The sequence below is a fragment of the Crocodylus porosus genome, unplaced genomic scaffold, assembly GCF_001723895.1.
Source record: "Crocodylus porosus isolate Cpor-Errol unplaced genomic scaffold, CroPor_comp1, whole genome shotgun sequence".
Lineage (NCBI taxonomy): Eukaryota > Metazoa > Chordata > Crocodylia > Crocodylidae > Crocodylus > Crocodylus porosus.
The window spans coordinates 27,986,401-28,011,596 of NW_017728886.1; the positions used below are offsets into that span (position 1 = coordinate 27,986,401).

At 41.7% G+C, this 25,196-nt stretch overlaps 1 protein-coding gene across 2 annotated transcripts in view; it reads left to right on the forward strand.

Annotated features, from left to right (window-relative positions):
- The window catches only part of ARMC4 (armadillo repeat containing 4), a 181,739-nt gene that overhangs the window by 4,924 nt on the left and 151,619 nt on the right, over positions 1-25,196 (forward strand). The window contains exons 2-6 of one of the 2 annotated variants that reach the window (XM_019531524.1): positions 6,149-6,306; positions 7,821-8,016; positions 8,584-8,690; positions 9,150-9,286; positions 17,457-17,573. In XM_019531524.1, coding sequence (XP_019387069.1) covers positions 6,149-6,306; positions 7,821-8,016; positions 8,584-8,690; positions 9,150-9,286; positions 17,457-17,573 — 715 coding nt within the window. The remainder of the gene's footprint in view (positions 1-6,148; positions 6,307-7,820; positions 8,017-8,583; positions 8,691-9,149; positions 9,287-17,456; positions 17,574-25,196) is intronic. The other variant, XM_019531533.1, reaches the window with a different exon arrangement.

Genomic DNA, 25,196 nt, shown 5'->3' on the forward strand with positions numbered 1-25,196 from the left:
ATCTGGCTGAGAAGAGCCTCCTCCCCAGGGGAGAGAGGTGGAGGCCATCTCTTCCCAGCAGCTCACTGCCTCTCTCACCAAAGAGCGAGCTGTGGTTATGGAAGCCAAAGCCTTCCTGATGACACCAGAGCCGCAGTCTTTGGTTGACTACATGGATCCTCCTCATCTTCCTCAGCCCATAGTCCAAGACTGGGAAGATCGAAGAAAACACCACCTGTGCCCCCAGGCCCTTTAGCCCTGCTCCCAAATCCCTATAGCACCTCATGACCTGGCTGGGAGTGCTCCGAGCCATGTCATTGGTGCCCACATGAATAAGGAGCATAGGATAGTGGTTTGTGGGCTGGAGGAGCTTTGGGATCTTCTCCGCAATGTCCTGGATGCGGGCCCCCGGGAAGCAGCAGACTTCCTGGGCTAAGTCAGGGCGGCAGATTGCCCCCTCAGTCTCCCTCAGGATGGAGTCTCCCACAACAAACACCTTACTTTTTGTCTTGGGGAGAGCGGGGGCGGTAGCTGCAGTTGAGCCTGTGTTGCCTGAGGGAGCTGGCAACTCAGTAGGCTCTGCTGGAGCAGGAAGAGGTGTGTACCTGTTGCTAAGCTCCGGCGGGGCAGGGCCCTTGGTGCGGCGGGCCTTGGGGCCCTTGACCAACTTGGTCCATTCCTTTGACTGGACAGAGTGGGAGGTCCCGGAGTCCTCCTTTGTCCTGGAGGGAGATGGTGGTCTACCCTCCAGCTTCTGGGGGGGAAGGGCCTGGCAGTAGGAGTTGATCTCCTGCTCACAGTCCCTGATGGCACGCAGTCTCTGGACTGTGGCCTGGAGCTCCTCCAGCTGGTGTGCCAGAGACCCCAAAAGGGAGCAGACCCCTACATGGGGAGGTGGCCATGCTTCTGGGCCCCAGAGCCTGAAAAAGGGAGAGGCAGCCCGCACAGCCGCCAGCCAGGGGCTCCGTCTGTGTGGAGCCCTGAACCATGGGCTCCGTCTGGGTGGCCGTCTCTGAGGTGCCCAAGGGGTGGGGGGGGGCGCAGAGCCTGAGGGGACCCTTGGGGTGCGACACGTGCCCATCCATGTCATGCCTCTGGTAGGCTGGCTATGACTGCGACTGTCTACCCTGGGGGGTTCGCAGGCAGGGTCTCGGGCCCTCCCACACGCCCTCCTGCGCAAACTCCATGCTAACTCACGCGCCGGCAGGCAAGAGCACCTGTTTGTACAGCCTGTTCGCATGGCTTCGGTTGCATGGCTCCCTGGGGGGCTGGGTGAAGTAGGGGCCTGGGCGGGGCTTGACCCAGCCTGGCTCCATGCAGCCACCTCCTCCCACTCAGTGAGGGGTTAACCCCCTCATACCATGGGCCCCGCTTGCCTCTGGCTGTGCGGGGGGTTGGCGGGGGGGCTCCATGGCTGTTGGGGGGTGTCTGTGGGGCTTCAGGAGAGCAGGGGCGCGGTGTGCTTTCACCTGCGCGTCTCTCGCTGCTCCGGAGGATGGAGGGCCTGTGGTGGAGAAAGAATTGATGGGTGTGTAGGGGTACAGAGGTCGTGGATGGGTCAAAAGGATTTTGGAGGTTCCTAGATAGGTATGTAAAGGAACAGAAATTATGGCTAGGTCTGACGGGTCCTGGAGGTTCTCAGTGGTTGGTGATGTTCAGAGGATGCAGAGTCCAATGCTTGTCCTGTTTGGGTGGCAAGCACAAAATGCCTAGCATGTTGCACTGCAACACAATTAATAGATAGGAGGTGGTCAACTGGGGCCTGATACCTCTGGGCAGTAGAGTTCTGCAGTCAAGGCCAGAGTTCAAAAGGCAAGGGCAGATCTTGCGGGGGTGCACTGGTACATATGAACCCTCCCTTTGATTCATGGTCCATCCAAAGTTTAAAAGCAACTCCTTGGCAGTGGTAGCAGGATTTCTAGTTGGGCAGTCCTGAGAGAGTCAATTGACTTTATGGCTTATTATATTCTTCCTAATCCCTTCTAAACTCTTAATTCCACAGGTGTTAATAACTCTCTCTTTTTTTTAAGGGTCCTGATATTCTACCAATTAAGCTATCCTTTGTTCCACATTTATGAAGCTCCTATTTTACAGCCCTGCAGATTGCTTTTAACACATTCCTATTAAGTTATATTTGTTTTTGCTTCAATACAGCCCTAGACCCCAAGCATACTAGTAAAGTTACCGCTTTATTTCTAACTGAAGAAAACCATGTTGTTTCATATGTGATGATGCACCTCACCATCTGCATCCCTCTTTTCAAAATTCTAGATCTGCCCATGTCAAGAGGGGGCAGGGTTGGGGCTGAAGCAGTGCATTATGGTATGCCTAGAGGACTGATTGGTCTGTAAACCCTATGAGAATATCACAGGATAACCATGGAGACATCTACCATGATAACAGAGGACGAGCTGTTAGTAGGTCTTGTTGCACAAACATTTTGGGGGATTTGTCCCATGACAAGCAGCAAGGACACCTGTATGCTTGCACTATGTCCTGCATTAAAAAATGTTCTGCCATGACAAGGGTGACTTCAGTTCTCAGATAGAGGAATGAGATGTTTTCAGGTCTGAAGGACCAAGTGGGATGTGCCCTAGAGTACTCAAGGAATTGGCTGAGGGAATTTCAGAGCCATTAGCTGTTATCTTTGAGAACTTGTAGAGGTTAGGTGAGGTCCCAGGTGACTGGAAAATGGCAAATACAGTGCCCATCTTTAAGAAAGGGAATTACAACCAGTCAATCTGATCTTGATACTTGTTGTGGCACCCCGGTTGAGAATCACTGCCACAGTGATTCATGTGCATGTTCTTGAATGCTGGTGTCCCTGGGAACTATAGTTCTGAATTTCCTAATAATTGTGTATTTCAGTTGTCAGCTTTAACATATTTATATATATATTTGCTAAATTTGTTTGATAAGGGACATCAACTAAACATTTCCTTTAGGATAACATTCACTACAAGCCAGCATAGTTTATTAGTATTTAGAAAAGAGAGTCAAGTCAGGAGAAATACATTTTATTTTTGTTTCTTCCACCATCTGGCTTGTAATGTTGTGCAAAACTTCTGTGTTTCAGAGTTTCAAACTAACTTTTTAAAGTATCTTTGAGCAACTTGGTTGTGAACTGCAACAGAAGTATAAAGGGTTTTTTTTCTAGCTCTCTATTCACTGGAGAACTCTTCTCCTAGAGCTTTCTCAGGCCAGACCTTTTCAGTCCTCTCTGTAAAAGTCCTAACACTAGCTTTCTTTGAGAATCCTTTTTTCCCTGTGCCAATAATCTGCTTTAGATATCTGACTGTGAAACTTGGGAGTTACTTGCATGATTTCTTATGTCATCCTTACCATTTTCTGTGATTTTTGATTGGGAATGGGTCAACCCTACTTCAACACCTGCAGAAATACACAGGCACCTAGGATCATTAAGTGCTTCCATTTGGACCCAAAAAATTCCTCGGGGATCTAAACTGAGATTAGTGCTACATTCAGAAGTGATCCAGATCAAGTAGTTAGAAACCTAATTTCCATCAAGTTTCATTGCAATCTATGTTAGAGCCTGGAAGAGCCTAAACTGTGCCTAAGTCTCCTATATATTATATGTGCATGAGATGTGTCATGGCTAACATCTCATTAATACCAACAACGTTGGTACTGTTGGCATCTGTAATCACTCGCAAATGCAACAGTGATGGTAGTGTCTATCATTCAAACAATTATGGCTAGATCACTTGCCAAGAAATTGAACCCTAAACACTAGCAGTTCTGTAGGAATGGATATGGAGTGTATAATGGATTATAAACTGAACACAAACCAACAATGCCATATTCTGGTGAAAAAAGCAAACACCATGCTGAAGTGTATAAATATTGTCATATGTTAAATGTGATAACATCCTTGCACTCTATTCAGTGAGGCCTCAACTGGAATGCTGTGTACAGTTTTGGAAACCATACTTCATGAAAGATGTTTACCAACTAGAGCAAGTCCAGAAGAGAGCAACAAACATGACCTATCAGGAAAGAGTGGAGAGCTGACTTAGTCTAGTCCAGTGAACAAAAGAATTAGGGGAGATCTTACAACAGTCTTTTAATATGTAAAAGGTTACTGCAAAGAAAGGCATAGATTCTTTTTCATGTCCGTGAGAATAAGACTAAAAGAATGTGCTTCAATTGCAAAGGAGTTTTAAGTTAGCCTTTGGAAATTATTTTCTGTCTGTAAGGATATCTGTAAGCACTAGAATAGATTACTTAAGAGAAATTATGGAATCTCCATGGCTGAAGGTTTTTAAGAATAGGCAAAACAGCTACCCATCTGGATCAATGTAGTCGATCCTTTCTTGTGGTGATCTCTCAAGGTCCTTTCCAGCCCTATTTTCTGTGATTTATATGAAATATATGATTTCATCAGCAATTTCTTCTCTTAACTGAAACAACTTGCAGGATTCTGATTTTGGCTAGCTGCTTGTGTCAGAAGGGGTAATGCTGCTGTCAGGGGTGGAATCCAGTTTCCAAGAACAGAAATCATGAGCTGGTATTTCTGTGAAGCTAAGATGGAACAAATGATGGCACTGCTTGCAAAAATTAAGGATGGTCAAAAGGAATTGAAGCAAGATGTAAAACAGGAGCTGGAGGGTTTGCAAAAGGAATTTTAACAAGATCTAAAGGAACAGTTGAAGACTTCATAACAAGATTAAAACAAGAACTAAAACAGGAGCTGGAGTCTTCACAAAAGGAATTAAAGCAGCATCTGGAGATTTCCAAGCAAGGGCTGAGAAATAGCTTGCAGGCAGTGGTGAAATCTCTGTTGAAGAAACAAATACAAAATATCTGGAGCAACTGTGAAGGTCAGCTACAAGAGTTTCAGTCTGCAATGACTGGAGATTGCCAACAATCTGAATGCCATAGAGAGTTTCTCCTTGAAATAGTGGAGAGCAAATGAGTTTGGAACTTTCTAACAAAGATAAACTCTAACAAGGACTTTGAGGGTAATTCAAAAAGTCATAGACCACAGTGTCTCATGCTTATAAAGGAAAAGGGGGGGTTCTAATTAATGTATTATGTAATTGAAGAAGTATAACAGATACATTCAATTTGTAGAATGAGAGGAATTGACAATAATACAAGAACTGAGTGAAACAGCTAAATTAAATTCTAGTGCTGTGGAAAAATTGGCATGGGAAGAAGAACAAAAGGATCTAAACCATTTTGCTTGCATAGAAACTTTATAATTGACAAGTGGAAGCTTACAACTTTGTCAGAGAGAACTTGAAGATAGCTCAAAGGTATATGATATAAAGTCATGATTTAAAAGTATCGTGTAGTTCCTTAATTATAGGCAGAAGATGGGCTGCAGACTGGAGTGCTAAACTAGGTAGGTCTTGGGAAGGGTCCTTGCATGGTACTGATGCAATGCAAGAAACAGAGGATATAGTTGGGTCTCAGCTGTAAACACAGTATTATCTGTAAGGATGAACTAAAGCTGTATTGGGTGACAGGATTTAAGCATGGCTGCCTTCCACGCCAAAACTGGGAAAGTAGCTTGGCAGCTGGATCTAGAAAAATTGCCATAGGGTTGAACAGACATTATTACAGAGCAGGCATGTATGCTTTCTCTTGCGTTCAGGAAGACAGGATTTTATATACAGTATACTTTGTAAATAAAAAGAGCACATCAAAGAAACCTTAAACTCTGGCACAATTTTTTCTCCTACCTGGAACAAACTACAGGACTGGGGGTTACAGTGGACAATCAGCTGGATTTTTATTAACAGTGTGCCTTTTCTGCTAAGAAAGCTAACAGCAGACTGGGTTGCATTAGTGGGAGCGTTGCCAGCAGATAGAGGGAAGTAATTTTTCTCCTCTATTCTGCTCTGGTGAGACCGCGTCTAGAGTACTGTGTCCAGTTCTGGGCCCTCCATTACAGAAAAGATGTGTACAAGTTGGAAAGTGTCCAGCAGAGGGCAATAAAAATGGTTAGGGTCATGGCTGGGGCACATGATTTATGAGAAGAGGCTGAGGGAACTGGGTTTATATAATCTGCAGAAGAGAAGACTGATAGCAGCCTTCAACTATCTAAAGGGCGGTTCCAAAGAGGAAGGGACTAGCTTGTTCTCTTAAAATTTGCCATTAATAAGTGCCCTCCCTTAACAAAGATATTATTTTATTCTTCTAGTGAAAGAACTGTTCAGTCTGAAGACAAAGACAAGGATGGTCAACCACTGCTTCTCCTCACTGCATCAACCATTAGAGTCCGCAGTTTTGGCGAGCTGTCTCGTTTGCTATCTGTAGCTACAGAAAAAAAATTAAAGGAAGCTCAAGCATGCCTTGAAGGTTTTACAATTTTATTATATTCTTTTTTAAGTGTAAATTTCCAAAAATGAAAGGCAGGGAAGAACAGATATACTAATTTCAATTATATGAGGAGATTTGTGGTTCTGGGGAATTAGTTAGGGAATGAATCAGAATTAGTTAGTTCTGATTCATTGCATCAGTAAGTTTCTATTTTGAAAACATTTTCAGAGAATTCAGTAGTACAGAGATCTAATTTTTACATCTTGATCTATTGATACAGAGAGCAGCAGAGAGCATGATCAAGTCTGCACAGAGTGCCTCTTCAGAGGCCATTTAATTTTTTTCTTCCTTCTCATGTTAACTTAAGTTTAATTAATTTATTGAAGTCAGTCTGTTAATTTTATAAGACATTTTCCAGATCTTTTCAACAAAGGCTTTTAGAATTTCTGTAGCAGTACCACTGTTGTACTATATTTAGTTCCTGGTTTTCAAACTGTGACTAAACAGCATCATCATGAATGAAATTAGACACCTGTGGGGATGTCAATTTTGAATACTGTTTAGTGATAATATTGGAAGAAATTAAAGACTTGCAGAAGCATTCACAGATAGATGGGGCCTGATTTGTAGAAAGGACAATAGGAGTTCATAAAAGCAGCTGATATATCATTGTATCACTAGTCACCAAAAAGGACAGCTGGGACTCTTGAGGAAGTGATAACTGGGCCTTTTATGAGGCCACTGGGAAAGTTGCCAGCTTTCTTTTAAAATATTGTATAAACCATAGTTCCAATGATAACAGTACCATCACAATCACTTCCCAATGATTAAGCCTACTGATTTCATATTTTAATGATCATCCAGATATATGATCCCTAAAGGTAAATATTTATCAAAGAAAGACTTTATTATTTACCTCTTGGTTCAGTAACTCTTCCTATTTTAAATCTTTGTGTTTATTGAAGAAGGCAATTCCTGTTTGTTATTTAAGGGGTTGTTTACCCGAATTTTGTTTTCATATTTTAAAAAACTGCTGTATAAGTACATTTCACATCAGACAAGGGATATGAAATCATTTAATCCAGCAGGATGAAACAGAAACATATGAAAATACCTACTGTACAGAGGTGTAGATTGTATCTGTGTTGGTCTAAGGACATAGGCAGACAAAATTCTTTGGGTGAATCTGGTATCTTTCATTAGACCAACTTAAATAGTTGGAAAAAAATTTCTTAGCAAGCTTTTGGAGTAAAAACCCTTTGTTAGGCTGAGGAAACTGCAGATGTTTCCTCAGCCTGGTGAAGGGTTTTTAAACCCAAAAGCTTGCTAAGAACATTTTTTCCAACTATTTAAGTTGGTCTAATAAAAGATACCAGATTTACCCAAAGAACCTTGTCTGCCCACTGTACAGAGGTGCATACTATCTTTTCAATACCATATATTTGTTCATGCTATAAATTTACAGTATTAGAACAGTGTTCAAATCCTTATGTAATTACATTATTTAAAACCTTCTACAATCAATTTCCAAGTATCGCATTTCTTGTTTATAGCCAACAGAGATCCTATAGTGAAAATTCTTGGTCCTGGATATGGAACTGTTGAGGGAGAAGATATGTCTATGCTGCGCTTGCTGGAAAAAGTGAAGAAAGATGATGATCCTGAAACAGAGATTAAAATGAAAATCTCTCTTCTTCTTCAACAGCTGGATATGCAATTGCTTAACAGTTCTTTAAAACATATTTCACGGTAAGTGAATTTCAAATGGAGCTTTGCGCATTTTTAGCCAGTAGATTTTTGTTTTGTTTTTAAATTAAATTCATTTTAACCCAAAACATATGCTTTCTGTGTGATATAAAGAAATCACTGAAGTAAAAACAAAGGTATGAAAATAATCTTTATTAAAACCAGGAAAAGTTACAGAAATGAAAGATATTTTCTAGAGATTTCACTATGTATGTATATGTGTTTGCATATCTTTGCAAGTACTTCACATGTTTTATATTTTGAAAGAAACTCAAAATACCTTGTATAAATAATTGTAATTAAAACATTTTCATAGAGTTGTTTATTTAATAGTGGAAAACCATAAGATTGCATTTAATTTGCCAATTAGTAGTATGAATTACATATTAACTGTAAAACTAAAAGTTCACTAAACTAAAATGGGAAGCAGGCCCATTTTTAGATTTTTATTCCTACAACTCAGAAACTTATTTTACAAGGAAAGAGACAAAATCCCATTATATCACCTTCTAAATATTTTAAATATTCTTTCTGTTTGTTAGTTTTTAGAACATTTTTTGTTACTTACAGAGAGGTGAGATTAACTCCAACTTCTGTAAAAAATGAGGTGGAACTACTCAAGCATTTCTCTGGGAAACGAGAAGATACAGTACTGGAATCTCTTGAATATACATCAGGTTCAGATTCTACTATTGATGTTTTACCCTTTAAACATGAAAAAATGGATTTTACTATGAATATGTTAAACTAAGTTTAGTAGCTCTGATTTAAAGTATATTTAAAAAATAAGGAGAACAAGATATACGTACCGATATAAAGTGTGAGTCTTCAACTTTTACTTAAATATGTAATCTTTATTTATAAATAGTCCCACTGAAATTAATGGAAGTAATTAAAGACCTGATCCTTAAGGCATTGAACCTGTGCTTAAGTGCATTGTTTGATCAGGCCAGACCATTCAGTATCTTACAAAATCAAATCATAAATGAATATGAATTATTCACATGAGGAAGGGTATGGTTTTGGGACCTTCATGTGTATGAAAGTTATCATTTAAAATCTGTTCAAGCCTAACTATTAGAAATCACTGCATCTTTTTAAAAGCAGATGAAAACGCTGTCTGTAATTGGTTTCAGATTATGAATTTTCCAATGGGTGCCGAGCCCCACCTTGGAGACAAGTACATGGAGAAATTTGTTATTTGATTGTTAAACCGCATGACACCAATCCTTTGTTCATCACTTGCAGCACAGCAGGAGTGTTTCTAAATGGGGTAAGCAATAATAAAAGCTTTTACCTGGAATTATAGACAATTGTGCATGTGATGAAATGGAAGATTTAAAGTAGCAGTATTTACCCTTTAAGACCTGCAGAGTTATGCTAGTGACAGTGCAGAGAAAGACAAAGCATTCAAGTCATTGTATTCTCTCTTTTTTATTTGAATGCATGTATTATTTTGTGGTATGTGCATATGTTCCAGACACCCAAGATTTGAGATTTTTGTTAGCTGTTGTCTGCTTTGATTCCTGTGTGTGTGCCCTAAACCTCCAAGTGTATTCTTCTAGTGGTATAAAAAGTAGTATAAAATGCAATGTGAAACCACTCCAATTCTCTTCTGGGTCCTGACTGAGATAAAGTATCAATAACCGTCTTAGTACCACTGTCCACAACTGCCTTCACTTGATATATTCTCTTTATAGCTTGTAAACAGTTTTTTCTACTTGTTATATTTAGTTTTTAATATAGGTTTAGAGGGTCTGTGATAGCTTGTGGGGGAAAATAAGGACATTTCCCCCCCTTTCTGTTCTCTTTTTGTTGCTTCCTTCTTTAAAAATGGGATTTTTTATACCTAAATAAAAACATTTAAATCTATTAGTGCTCCTTTCTTTTAAACGGTGACCTTGACACCAGTTTTGGGGAGGCTTGTAATCCCCTAAAGTGCAACATCCTCAAGTTACTTTACACAAGGGTTTAAAAAAAAATTGAAGGAAATTCAAATAGGAAACTAGGAATCTTTGGCTTTGTTAGGTGCCAGTGAATGTTCCCTCAAGCCACTGTCAAAGAAACTCCGCTCTCACAGGTGAGAGAGTAAGAGATATGCCTATTTGTCTGGGAAGGTAAAGAAGGGTAATTTGCTTTGCCAAACTTCTTAAAAAAAGATGGTCTATTTCCCTGTGCTGCTCTAAGCCTCAGTACAGATACCTGGGAAACAGGTCGCTGATTTAGGACCTTTGGTGTGAACTAATATGGTGTCATTGGTCTGGGTACAATGAGGACTGCCTCTATACTTCTCTCTGTTTTACCAGTTCAGTTCATAGTAACAGGTGATTTAACAGTTGCCAATTGAACAGAATCCTCTTTCCTCTCTGGAGGTATTCATCTGGTACTGAGATGAAAGACTTGCACCTCCATATTTATCTCCAGGACTGTCTATGACCAGAGAAGAATTTTATCTAATCCTGTATCTATGGCTCCTCTGTTATAATCGGGTGTTTTACTTACCATTTGCCTCACCAGTTAGTGGCAGACTAATCTCTCTTTTCTAACATGCTCTCCTCAGCTAAGCCCAGAGATGAGACCTACAGTGTCATACCATTCTAGGCATACAGAATGCCTTTAGGGACTGCTTACCAGTCCTTTATGTTGTGGTATGCTTCCATTTGGGGTCTGCCTTCATTCACTTATACTGGGTAATGGCCTTACTGCAATTCATGGTAACTATGGGTTCTAACTAGAGGTTGCCAAACTCAATATGCTAACAGTCATACATCTAATTTAGAAGCAGCAGCCAGATGAAGAAGAGCTCCAAGAACAGGAGGGTGTTTCTCTGTTTGCCATCTTTCATCATTCTGACTAGAAGTAGATGTGGCACTGACTCATCTTCAGTTCCTGATGATTTCAGACCATTGCTGGAGCTGATTAAAATATTTATAGTCTCTGCAGTTTCCTCTGCAGAAGATTCACAAAACACCACGCAAATAAATAAATATTTCCCATGCTTTTGTGCCAAGCAAGCTCATCCTTCCTGTAGACAAAAAGCTTCTCAAACTTGCTTAATACTGTGTGGCAGACTCTACTTTAAAAAAGCACATAAAATAATAGTTTATTCCACCTGGAGGAGGAGAATAGTTACATTCACATCATGGGCAAATAGTAATTTCCTTGCACTTACTCAGAACCAATTGTTTTGGATTATGTTGGCTAGCAAAGCAACAGCTTAGGACAGAACCAAAGTAGGTACAGCTCTGTCTTCTCAACTATGTACAAAAGCAATAAGAATATGAAATTGGCATATGCACCGTCTGATTATTGTAACAGCAGTTCACATGCCAGGTTTCAAAATGTTTTCACCGATGGTCTAAGCAGACATGTTTTTTGACCCATTTTAATACAAGGATCTCACATGTGGGTTTCATGACTTATTACAGTTTATACTGCAGTTGATATTCCAGTGCCAGTTATGTATCTGTACATCTACGTGCAACTTGCTGGAACAAGAAATGTCATAGTGTTTGCTTTCAGATATGATTAATCTCAGTCATGCCTTCCTGGGTCAATGGTCAGGTCAGTTAATGTAGACATTTTCATCTGTGCCAGAGAATTCTGAGAAAAATCAGGACAGTAATAATCATTATAATAATTTCCAGATAACTAAGGGATTTTTGGTTTCCACAACTTAATCAGTTCTCCCACAATGCATCTTTTCCCACCTGCTTCTTAAACTGGTGATGCTTCTGACTCAAGACAAAGATTCAGTATATCATCCCAATTGTCTTTTGCTTCATCCAGTAGAATGGTATTTGAATGGATGTCAGATTTAGAAAAACTCATGCTCCTTGCAAGTTCAGTCCATTTTATTTAGCAGCATGAAGAAAGCTACAAGAACAATGTACATATCAAACTAGAAGAAAAGATTCCACACTTGGTACAGTCAACACTGCATTTCTCCTCTGTAGTCAACACGACCAGATGCTCTGGATTATGCAGGTGTTTTCTCAAACTTTATGAGAGTCTGGTTAACATGTGTGCTTCCAGTTCCTCAGTTCATGATTCCATTATATTTTCATACGCACTTATAGCAGGATTCCATAAAGAACTTGTAGGCTGCGTCAAAAGGAGCTCAGAAGTGTGGTGTGTGGTGCCACAGACCCATCTGCAGCACCACACACCACACATGCAGGCATTCCCCCGACTGCTACTTTGCAGTGTGGGGCATTTTCTTGACCCCAGGAGATCCCAGGGTAAAAAAAAACTCACACCAAAAAAAGCAGGGTGATGCACATGGTGGCAGCACATGCTAGCTAATACCAGAGCTTGGTCAGCCAGAGCCATGCTTTGGCTACTGTCCAGGCTCCCTGCTGCAGCTCCTGGAGGCTGCCAGGACTCCTGGTAAGGCTGCTGGGGCCAGCACAGGCCCCAGCCCCCACTACCCCACCCAGGGTAACCTGCCATGTACCAGAGTGCACATGGCATGGGCATTTCCTTGCAGCTCCATAGGTGAGCCACTGCTAGGTGCCTCAGGGAAGCACACATTCCTGCTCATCTGGATGCAGCCCTAAGGACCATCTTCATTATTGAAATGAAGACCCAGAGCACACTGGAACCCTTGAAGACTGCCTTGTGCTCCAGAGGTTGAGTGCTTGTCAGCTGATGTGTCTCCCAGCTGGGAGAGTGCATGTTGTGCTTCTGCAGCTGGGAGGTCCAATCAGCTGTTGGGGTTTTGAGCCAGGGGAACATATGCTGTACTCTTGCGGCTAGGAGCTCTGATCAGCTGACTGGGGTTTCCTGATAGGGGAGCACATCGTGCAATGGAGTCTGATACTTGATCCCCACGATCACACCTCCTGCCATGCATGTGTGCCATAGCAGGAACTGTGATTTTTGGGATCATAGATCAGATTCAATAGCACCTTTACCTGTCACCCCAAACCACATTCTACCTGGGAAGAGATGACATTTAATTTCTTAGATATTTGAAGGATTTTAGAGTTTTATTTGCAAAGAACTAAACACTTAAGACAGTGTCCTAAATTGTTTGCTATCTAATTGAGAGAATGAAATGGTGCTATTTCTGTTTAAAGACTTGACGTGAATCTCTGGATATATCCAACTTTGTTACAACATCACTAATGTGATGATATTAATGCACAATCAGTCTGAGTCCATGCAGCTTCAGTAGCTTCCCTTAAAGGTTCCCAGATTGATACTCCTGTCATACGTAAATCAAACTCATCGGGCCGCATTAACCAGATGAATGGCTCAGGGATTGTCCATGGCACAGACTGGGCCCGCAGACTGGCCCTGCATGCCAGATCCAGCACATTTCATAGACTGACCTGGCCCTCTGCACTGTGTGCAGCATGTTGGGGCAATCCAGCATGCGCCACATGCAGCATGTGGGTCAACTCCAACACCCAGAGGCATCACTGCAGGCCAGGTGATGGGGTTCTGCTTGCCATATCCAACCTGTAGACTGTATCTTTGACAACCCTGTTGTAATTGTTGCTGGTAAGTATTATAGGGCTTGAGTCCTCTCCCACCTAGCATCCTATCTCCTTTCAACATCAGAGTGAGTTCTTAAAGATAGCATTACTTGCATGTCCTGTTAGTTGTTCCCACTCATCTGCCACGTCTTGATGTTCTTCCTGGGAGACAGTACCTGCAGGTGTCTCGTGAGATCTCACGCCTTTGGTTTCTTTGTGGGGCTCCAGCCTCCCCTTTACTTGGCCTTGGTGAGGCCGCAGCTGGAGTACTGCATCTAGTTTTGGGCTCCACAATTCAAAAGGATGTGGAGAAGCTTGAGAGAGTCCAGAGAAGAGCCAGACGCATGATCAGAGGTCAGGAAAACAGACCTTATGACTACAGGCTAAGAGCTATGGGGCTCTTTAGCCTGGAAAAGCGCAGGCTCAGAGGTGATCTGATGGCCACCTATAAGTTTATCAGGGGTGACCTCCAGTATCTGGGGGGACGCTTGTTCATCAGAGCGCCCCAAGGGATGACGAGTTCAAACAGTTATAAACTACTGCAAGACGATTTCAGGCTGGACATAAGGAAGAATTTCTTTACTGTCCAAGCCCCCGAGGTCTGGAACAGCCTACCATTGGAGGTGGTTCAAGCACCTACATTGAACACCTTCAAGAGTAAATTGGATGCTTCTCTTGCTGGGATCCTATGACCCCAGCTGACTTCCTGCCCTTCAGGCAGGGGGCTGGACTCGATGATCTTCCGAGGTCCCTTTCAGCCCTAATGTCTATGAAATCTATGAAATTACCCTACCCTTACCACATCCAGGGCTGGAACAGGCATCATTGTCTTGGACCTCTCTTTCCCCAGATGATATCTTCTCACCTGTGCCTCCCACCATTAGAGGGAGAGAGAGAGAGAGAGAGAGAGAGAGAGAGATGGTGCTCAACCGTCAGCTCTTCTTTACCCATTCTTTGGCTCGGACTAATGTCCCCGTGACTAAGCTTGTCACAGCTTTGCATTAATAGAGTTCTTTAAACAGTAACTTAGGAAAAGTAACTTAAAGCTCAACTGACCAGCCTCCACTGGGATACAGTCATGATTAATGGGTTTCTTGCCATGAGCTGAATGCTGGGGTTCGTCAGCTTCCCACTGTGACTCTCAATTTCAGTAGGGCCCTCTCTTGGGTCCCTGTCCCTTTGGCCGCTGAACCCTAGCCTCGATGCTGTCTAGGGTTTCATTCCAGCCTTGACTCTAGGGCCTTGGCCATTCAGAGGGACTGCTCCCTATTAACTGGCTCACCACCTGGCTCTGATCAGCTGCAGGGCCATATAGGGCCTCTCTGTCCAACTTTATGTTGCCTCCTGGCTCCTGTCCCTGCTGTTCTCCAAGAGGTACCTCTGGGTCCCAGTGCAGTTTGCTCTGGTGGTGCTCTGGGCTCCTCTTCAGCTCTCCTCTGGGCTTCTCCCTTCTATCATCCCAGCTACTCTTCACTGGGGCACACAGCTGACTCTGCTCTCTGGGCGAACTGTGCACATCTTCCCAGCTCCACCCTTCCATGGCTGGCAGAAATTTGTCCCACCTGTGCACCAGCTTGCTGCCCTTTGCCGAGGCATCTCAGCAGCTCCGCTCCTTTGGCGAGCCGCTCGGAGCCTTTTCTCCCCTGGCTCTCCACTCCTTGTGGCGTTTTCTTGATGCTTCTCATTCCTCCTCCTCCCAATGCATGCCGTGTTGCTCCCCTCCCAGACTCCACCCCCTTCCTTTGCCAATCCACAGGCTCAGGCTGCTGCAGAATTACTGTGCTGGAGCCTGTCATTCCAGCGTCACTCGGTCTGCCGTGTGAGAAGGGGGAAATGAGGAAAACCCCTGTTAGCTTTCTCTTCCCCTCTCATAGTAATGCAGAAATATCATAGTTTATATCACTGGTCAGGAAGACTTGATTCAATCATTGTTTCCTACAAAAGCACATTCTTGTAGTTTAATATCCTTTATTCATTTAACTTCTTGAAACTTTGCACTTTTAGAGACAGGTAAGGGCTTGACTCTGTGTACAAAGGATATTATCTCTGGAGACACAAATCCAGAGTTTGAGAACTGAAACTAATGACAGAAATGCTTCATGGGATCTTCTAGACTGAGCACTGAGTCCCACTGGGTAGAGTGGTTTTTTCTTTAATTTTTACTAATCTATAGAGGAGCCTCTGTGAACCACATAAAACTGGGCCCCTAACATAGTCCATGGCCCGTTGTGATCTGTATATATAAAACTTTTCTAAAAAGGTTATGTGAATATATTGTCTCAAGTAGTATATAATTAGAAGTTATAATCCCTGTTCCATGATTATATTTGAGCTTTAACATATCTTAAATTAAAACTATCTTTATATAGGGTTGTTTTTTTAAAAAGCATCTTAACAAAAACAATTAAAAAAATCTGATTTAAATAAAAAATCCATTAATTTTTTTTAATAGTTGATTTTTATCCATCCTGATTAAGCATGAAGTGGTAGCATGATTGAATATAGATTTTTAAAATATTCATGTGGTTCAGAACCCGCTTAATTTGCAATGGGTTGCTGAATGAAGGATGAACCACACGGCTTTTATTTTAAAAAGCACAGCTTCTCCACCACTCAGCTGAATTTCGTCACCAGTCCTGCTCAGCTGATCAGAGAAGCAGGACCTTTGAAATAAAACCCACAACAAACAGCTGGAGCTCTTCACTGGTCTCACACAGAAGTTTGCAGGTGGCTGCCTATACCCCTCGCTGGTTTGTAAACACTAATCTCCACAGGGGACTGTGAAATCTAACCATGTTAAGAATCAGCTTCTACTGTTTATGAAGAGGCAAGGATATTTTTGGTCATCTTTTATAAAAGACCAACTGGATGGCTAGGCACTTGTAATAGTGAAGTATTGCACTCATTTCTGCAAGCAGTATACTATCTAGGAGATGACTGCTAAGATAGTATATCTCAGTGGTACTGTTTAAAAATTGTGATAACTTTAAATGATAGTTAGACCACCTCATTTTGTTAAATTAGTCTTTCTACCCACTTCAGCAAACGCTTCACTTGTATATATATTTAACCATGTGAGTAGTTCCACTGAAGTGAGTCTGGGGGTGTTTTTATAAGGTGGCAAAAATATTCATCACCTCTTTGGATTCTAATGAACAGTGTGCTCTTAAGCAGTAATAACCCAGGGAATAATTTACTTGTGTTATTTATATTTTTTGCATTTGGTTAATCAGCTACAATCAAACATAGCACTTCGAGAATGAAAGTCCTTTGTTGATTTTAGAGGGGACAGACAAAAAAAAACCTGATAGTGGAAAGTCAGTAGCAATTTTATGACGCAAGAACCTCCGCTGCTAATTAAATAACTTGTCCTGATTCACTAAGGAAGTCTGGAAAAGAGCAGAGAGTGGAATCCAGATTTCCTGAATTGCAGTCCCAAGACTGTTTTTCTCTCTTATGATGATCCATTGTATAAAAATGTGAGTGTGTAAGCCAAGTAGAAGAAAAATAAAATGCACTTAATAATTCATACATTTTAAAGAAAACAAGTCCTGTACATCTTTGCCTTTGCTTAGAGCTAGGTCCATGATCTTCTAAATGGTTTCTATTGGATGAAGTGCTTGCTATTCTGAGTAGTCCCATTCAATCCCACTGATAAATAAATTCACAGATTTTAGGGCCAGAGGGACCATTATGATAGTCTAGTCTAACATGCATAATTTGAGCAATAAAATTTCACCTCATAATTCCTGTATCGAGTTCATAGATGTTGGTTGAATGACAGCCTTTTAGCAAGATCTCCAGTATATAGTGTAAGACTTCAAGTGATGGAGAATTGTCTTTACCATAAAAATGCGTGCTTACTTCTAGTCTATAAGGTAAATACGTTATTGATGCCATAGTTGAAAAAGCTTATATGAGAGAAAATTAGTAATGATTCCAATTTTCTTTTTTTTTAAGGGTAGGGAAAAGGAGAAAGATGATATCAAATATGAGAGGAAAAGTGACATATATAAAGACCTTGTCACATTTTTAAGGGAAAGATCACCTAAATTTCTGGAAAATATGGCTAAACAGGTATGTATGTACTGGTATTATTTTGCACACAGTACTCTGTGTCACTATTGTAAATAATTATGCATTGGTAAAATGGCATATTTAACTAATATTAGAGGCATGGATTTTTTGAGGTCATACCTTGCATTGGACAAACTATATAATTGGGAGAGACGTAGACAAGCTTTTGTACTGCTGTACTTTTCCTCAGGTCTTTTTAATTAACTTTGTTCAAAATATAAAAAGATCAAAATGAGCTATTTGTAGAGCTGCTAGAACCCTGCAGTTTCATTTAAAAAATAGCTGGTAGAAATCTACTGAAAATTTTAAATGACGTCTAATGTATTTATATATATATCCATAATAAGATGCAGAATTTCTAAGAGCATTGCTTATGCTAAGTATATTCCTTTCTTATATCATAAAATTAAACCAGTGGGAGACTATTTTAACCCTCTTTAGTCTATGAGTAATCAAGTGTAAAAATACCTTTTTACTTACAATATTTATACTACTTTGTTTTTCAATGACAGCTGTTTAATATTTTTAACTATATGAAAATATTATAAAACATTGAAATGTTTCAGCTTTTTATGTGTTTGGTTTGTTTTCTTTAACCATTTAAAGATCACATAATGGTAATCTATTCAGAGAAAGCACTCTTTAGACTCACTATTCAGCAAAAAAATGTTATGCCTTTATGGATCCATACACCAATTTTCATCATTTGCTTCTATTTGCTTTCTTAAGGAATAGTTGTGGTTTTATGCATAGGTATAAGCATATGTGTTGTTGTTAATACAGCAAGTGTTAGATGCCAAGCCCTCAGGAGGCAGAGCCAAAGGGTGCTGATGGAAGTGACATTTTGTTATGTGATCAGTCCCCTGACAGAAGTACATGGCTGCAGAGCATTTTAAAAATGCCTGATCACATGACAAATTAACCCTCATTACATGAGGTTTCAGATGAAGGCTCTCCAAAGCAGAGTGCTTCATTATCTTCTGTCAATCCTTGCCCAGGAGCAGGGCTGGGCTGATGTGGCCTAACCCATGCCCCTAGTGCTGTCTGCAGGATGGGAGAAGGGGAAGGGAGAGGGAGGGAACTGCAGGCTGGGGTTTGCCCAGCCTGTTGGGGGCTGTGGGGATAGAAGGGATGGATTGGAGCTTGATTTCTGCTCCCCCCACTCCAGCCAAATAACAAATTTCTGTTGGGAAGGCGGGGTGAGGAGGGTCACTGTAACTCATGGTACTTTCTGTGAAGCACCATGAGTTACAGCAGGGAGCTGTATATGTGTCAGCACCTAAAGTAACTTGTGTAGGACCAAGTCTTACTAAGCATATAACCATTTAAATCTCATAATAATGTATACAACTGCAGGTTTTGTTAATGTCATTCATTTCAGTGTCATAGAGCTTTAAAGAGATGCTTCTTTCTTTGAGAATATTGACCTGGTTCTCTTTCAATGAGAAAAACACCAAGATTTGTTTAAAGGGATTAAAAACTGGGTCCAATCATGGAAGGTGGGTTTTAGAACTCCCAAGTGTAAGACCTGGATCCACAAATCAATTAAAGGTCCCCAGAGGATCTGTAGAAGATATTCAGTTCAGTATCCTAACAAGGTATGCCCTGCTTAGTGGTAGCCTGGCTCCAATGGATTCTAAGTGGATGTATCTGTCTCCAAGACTCTTTTCAAAGTAGTGTTCACCACCACAAAGTAGGGCTCACTGATAAGGTGATGTAGCCTACACTTTATGCGGAGGACTTGGCCCACTGAATCCAACAACTTGTGAGTAAAATTAGGAGAAAAAGAAAGATGAACATGAAAAAGGACTAACAATGCTCAGATTTATAAAATGATTTTCTAGAGAAATAGAAATCATAAAACAAGCAAAGTTGGAATTATTCATATTGTACATGTCTCAGACCCTTATTATCTAATGTAAAAATACAGTCTTTATAGTACATAAGAGTTTTGGTGTAATTAATAATTGCTCATATTTTGGCTTCATCCACAATTCATTTTTCTATGTGTTTTTGTGTCTGAAGTTAAAACCCAGTATTTGAAGAAGTCATTTTGTTATAATATGATATCCACCCAGTATGTGAGGTCAATTCCTAATTTTACATAAAAAGATTTGTTCATCATCTGGTGTTCTTTCCTATGGAGCACTAGAGTTTTTAAAGCAGGAAAATATGATATATAAAAATGTTTTTTTACTTAAGTATCAGAGGTGAGAGGTATCTTCCCAGTTTGCACAGCATGTCTAGCCACCATGCAACATAAGTTCTATAATTTAAGAATCTTTGGCTTCTGTTTGGATTTCGATATTAGCTAGAATAAGAAATGCCATATTTTATCTATTACAATTGCATCCAGTAGTGTCACTATAGTTAAACTTGTTTCATTGTTCCCATTACAAGACCTTCTTTTTAGAGTTTCAGTGGTTTATTGCTTGGCAGTAAAATTCATGGCAGGCTGAAACTTGTCAGAAGGCCCAAGACTTTTATGTAGCACCCTTCATCCAAAAAAATCTGAAAGTATTTTTCCCAAAAATTTAGGGCAGGAAATAGAAAAGAATCTGTACAAGAATTGGGTAGGCTGAATGTTGCTATTTAAATTGGAATTTGGCCAAGACACCCACCTTAACAGGCTTTTCTGTGCAAAAAGTGCCATAAGTCTTTAAATCCATAAGTGGTTAGGACCTGTCTTACATTTTGTCTGGAAGATGACCCCTTAACATCATGCTGACCCTTAACAAAACGATGACCCCTTAACATCATGCTGACTCAAAGAATGACATTTATTGAATCATCTGTCACAGGCCAGCTGAGCACTGTGAGTGTATCAATTTGGTTGCAGGCTGACTGGGTGCTGCAAATGTATCAGCCACTGGGCTGCTTGGGTTTGGGATCAAGGAGGCAGAGTTGGGAGTGAAGCAAAGACAAGTTTTACTTATAACAGTAAAGATAAATTTTACTTATAGCAAAACAGCAGCAAAAATATGTTTTAGCAGCAAAATATGGTTTACACGTATAACAGTTAACAGAAAGGTTAATCTAATAAGCAGATAATACAACAATAAGAGTTAAAAGTTGGCAGTGATAATAATAACAGACAGACAAATTGACAAAGTGTTCCCACTTGGTTGGCAACTTATTGATAGTCCCTCAGTGCCAGGTATATGCTAAGTTGATCCAGCGAAGTTAGGCGTCCCTGATTGATGCTGTTGGAGGGAGCACCGGGGAAGGTCCCTTAGTCAAGATCTGGTCCTTGCTCACACTGGGAGACTGGAGTCCGGGCTTGCAACAGCAATGACCATTCTGTTCCGTCCTTCCTACTGGTCACGTGATGTGTGTGTTCTTTTATATCTTGCCCTATGCTAATCTGTTGGCTTCAGAGCCACTCACAATCTTACTCTACAGCTGTTACCCTATGGGATTAAAATGCGTTAGAAATTATCATAATAGGTTACTGCCTAAACTTGGGTTTACCCAATAAGCAAATCTCACCATATCACTTTGGGGTCTGAGATTAGCATTTTCTCTACCTAAGCTCAACCCACTTGGTTACTTCCTCTTTGGAAATTTTTGGAGTGTGTTAATTATAGCTTGTGGTCAGGTTTGTCATTTTTACTGACCTTTAAGCAAAAACTGTTAGGTTAGCTAAAGTTTGCAGTTCTGTTTTCTGGTTCTACCTCTTGGGGCCCAGTCTAGTTTTATGATCGGTACAGACAGTTAATTTTAACATTGCGGTTATACTTGTGACAGACAGGGTACATTTTGTGGGTTACAATCTTGCAAGTTTTGCCTTAGCTAATATTAACTGTCATACCAATTGTCAGATGCTTCCAAGAAGCAGACATTATTTGTTATAATTTGCTCATTAACCCCTTTCGTTCTGGCCATCACAATCATCTGAATAATTTCCTAAAGCATAGACATTAGGGCTGGAAGGGACCTTGGGAGATCATTGAGTCCAGCCCTCTGCCCCAAGGGCAGGAAGTAAGCTAGGGTCAAAGGATCCCAGCGAGATAAGTGTCCAAACGCTTCTTTAAGGAGTCCAGAGTAGGTGCTTGCACCACCTCTGGAGGGAACCTATTCCAGTCCTTGGGGGCTCAGACAGGAAAGAAGTTTTTCTTTATGTCCAGTCTAAAACGGTTTTGGAGGAGTTTATGACCATTGGTCCGTGTCATCCCTTGGGGTGCTCTGGTGAGCACCCCGGATCCAGATGCACACCCTGATGTACTTACAGGCTGCCACTAGGTCATACCTGATCCTGTGCTTTTCCAGGCTGAAGAGTCCCATGGCTCTTAACCTCTCTTCATAAGGCCTATTATCCTGCTCTCTGAGTATGTGCGTGGCTCTCCTCTGGAATCTCTCAAGCTTCTCCACATCCTTCCTGAATTGTGGAGCCCAGAATTGGATGCAGTAATCCAGCTGCGGCCTCACCAAAGCCGAGTACAGCAGGAGGATGACATTCTGGGATTTACTAAAGAAGCATCTATGGATGTAAGCCAGAGTTTGGTTTGCTTTACCAGCTGTGACATCACATTGGTGGCTCATGTTCATCTTGTGGTCAATCATGACCCCAAAGTCTCTTTCAGCCTTGGTGCTAGCGAGCATAGCGCTGCCAAGCCTATAAGCATGCTGTGGGGTTTTTTTCCCAAGGTGGAGTACCTTACATTTGTCAGTATTGAAAGTCATCAGGTTTGTATCTGCCTGCTTTTTCAGCCTATCCAAGCCAGCCTGGATCACCAGCCTATCCTCTGGTGTGGACAATCTACCCCAAAGTTTGGTGTCATCGGCAAACTTAACCAGTCCACTTCTGACACCTGTATCCACATAGTTCATAAAGATGGTAAAGAGAACAGGTCCAAGGACAGAGCCTTAGGGAATGCCACTGGTCATGAAGCGCCATGATGATTCACTTCCGTCGACCACCACTCTCTGAGTCCAGCCTCGGAGCCAATTCTCCAGCCATCGGGCTGTGATGTAATTGGCAGTTGTCCAATTTTTCCAAGAGGAGGTTGTGGGAAACCAGATCAAAGACTTTTTTGAAGTCCAGGTATATGATGTGCAAAAGCACTTTCACTTGCTATTCAAATAGCAGCCAATGTCTAACTGCTTCTTGAGGAAAGGAACAGCACTTCCTTTATATATACATGAGTACATTGTTTGTTTATGTTGTTCAAGTGAAAAAAGCATCAATATTTAGCTTAAGAGATGTAACTGTATCATACAACCCTCTGCCCAAAATGTCATTCTCTTCCAGCTTTCTTCAACCAAGAGACTTTGAACTGATAAAAAGATGATCAGCATTTCTGCTAGTAATATATCTGTGTCAGGGTTAATATTTAAGTGGTATTGATCACGGGTAGCTAACCTGTGTCAGGCATACCACAAATGGCACAGGTAACCTCTGTTTGTGGCACATGGTTAATCAGGGAGGGAACAAATAGCACAATAGCAGGTGGGGCAAGGGACACAGGGAAGGAAGCAGAAAGCAGATCAATCAGGACAGGAGAAAGAGATCAGAGTGGCACTTTGGGAGGGTGAGGAAGATAATTATTGGCATGCCTGCTAAAAAGTTGGCTCTCACTGGTATAGAGAATCTTGCACTTTTGCTGCCTTTGCTCTGTCAGTGTTTTGGCTAATGGTCAGTTTCTTCTGCAGTTAATCTGGCACCTTTCATAAGTACTACATTCACCTTAAAAGGTATAGGGGAGAGTTGTGAGAAAGGAAAAGATTTTGATGATTTAAGTAACTGTTCTTTTTTATAACTGTAAATTTCTGAATGTTAAAACAATTAGGTGGCATTAATCAGAATAGAAACAGTATCCACAGCTTGTTAGGTCTAAAACAGGTTTGCTTCAGGACATTCTGTGAGAGAGAGACTTCCAAATAGTCTGTACATGATAATGTTCTTCAGTAGAATGATAATGTTCTTCAGTAGAAACAGGAAGAAGATGTCATTGCTGATGTCATTGCACAGACACTGGCAAGAATATTTGAGCACTCATGGTGCATGGACCAGGTCCTGGAGGACTGAAAAAGGGCCAGTGTGGTCCCTATTTTCAGGAAGGGGAGGAAGGAGGATCCAGGCAACTACAGGCCAGTCAGTCTCACCTCCATCCTTGGTAAAGTCTTTGAAAAGATTATTAAGGCTCACATATGTGAAAGCCCAGCAGGAAAAATTATGCTGAGGGGAAACCAGCACAGGTTTGTAGCAGGTAGATCATGCCTGACTAATTTAGTCTTTTTTATGACCAGGTTACAAAGCACCTGGATGCAGGAGTAATGGTAGATATAGTTTACTTAGATTTCAGGAAGGCCTTCGATATGGTATCCCACCCCATACTGGTGAACAAATTAAGAGGCTGTGACTTGAATGATTACACAGTCTGGTGGGTGGCAAATTGCCTGGAGGGCTGTATCCAGACAGTGGTGGATGGGTCAGTATCAACCTGGAAGGACATGGGCAGTGGGGTCCTGCAGGGCTCAGTCCTTGGACCGATACTCTTCAATGTCTTCATCAGTGACTTGGACGAGGGAGTGAAGTGTACTCTGTCCAAGTTTGCAGATGATACAAAACTGTGGGGAGACGCAGACACACCGAAGGGCAGGGAACAACTACAGGCAGACCTGGACAGGTTGGACAAATGGGCAGAAAACACTAGAATGTGATTTAACAAGGAGAAATGCAAAGTGCTGCACCTAGGGAGGAAAAATGTCCAACACACCTACTGCCTAGGAAATGATCTGCTCAGCAGCACGGAAGAGGAAAGGGATCTAGGAGTCCTAGTGGACTCCAAGATGAACATGAGTTGTCAGTATGACGGGGTCATCAGCAAAGCTAACGCCACTTTATCATGCATCAGCAGATGCATGACAAACAGAACCAAGGAGGTGATACTTCCCCTCTGTTGGGCAGTGATCAGACCGCAGTTGGAATACTGCGTCCAGTTTTGGGTGCCACACTTTAAGAGGGATGTGGATAATCTGGAGAGGGTCCATAGAAGGGCCACTCGTATGGTTAAGGGCTTGCAGGCCAAGCCCTACGAGGAGAGACTAGGGTACCTACCTGGACCTCTTCAGCCTCTGCAAGAGAAGGTTGAGAGGCAACCTTGTGGCTGCCTATAAATTCATGGGGTCACAGAAGGGAATTGGTGAGGTTCTACTCACCAAGGTGTCCCTGGAAGTTACAAAAAATAATAGCCATAAGCTAGCAGAGAGCAGATTTAGACTGGACATTAGGCAGAACTTCTTCACAGTTAGAGTGGCCAAAATCTGGAATGGGCTCTCAAGGGAGATGGTGCTCTCCCCTACCCTGGGGGTCTTCAGGAGGAGGTTAGATAGGCATCTGGCTGGGGTCATCTGAACCCAGCACTCTTTCCTGCCTATGCAGGGGGTTGGACTCGATGATCTACTGAGGTCCCTTCCAACCCTAACATCTATGAAATTATGAATCTATAAGAGAGAATTTCCTATGATCTGTTCCTTACCCTCTTCTATTGCTGATACTCCATGGTGAGTGTAACAGGGTATTACTTGGGGTCTAAAGGGAAGACCCTGGGACTCTGGTTGCTGAAAGGAGGAAAAGAGGTCACAGAAAAGGCAAGGATGATAGCTGGACTGAGCTGACAA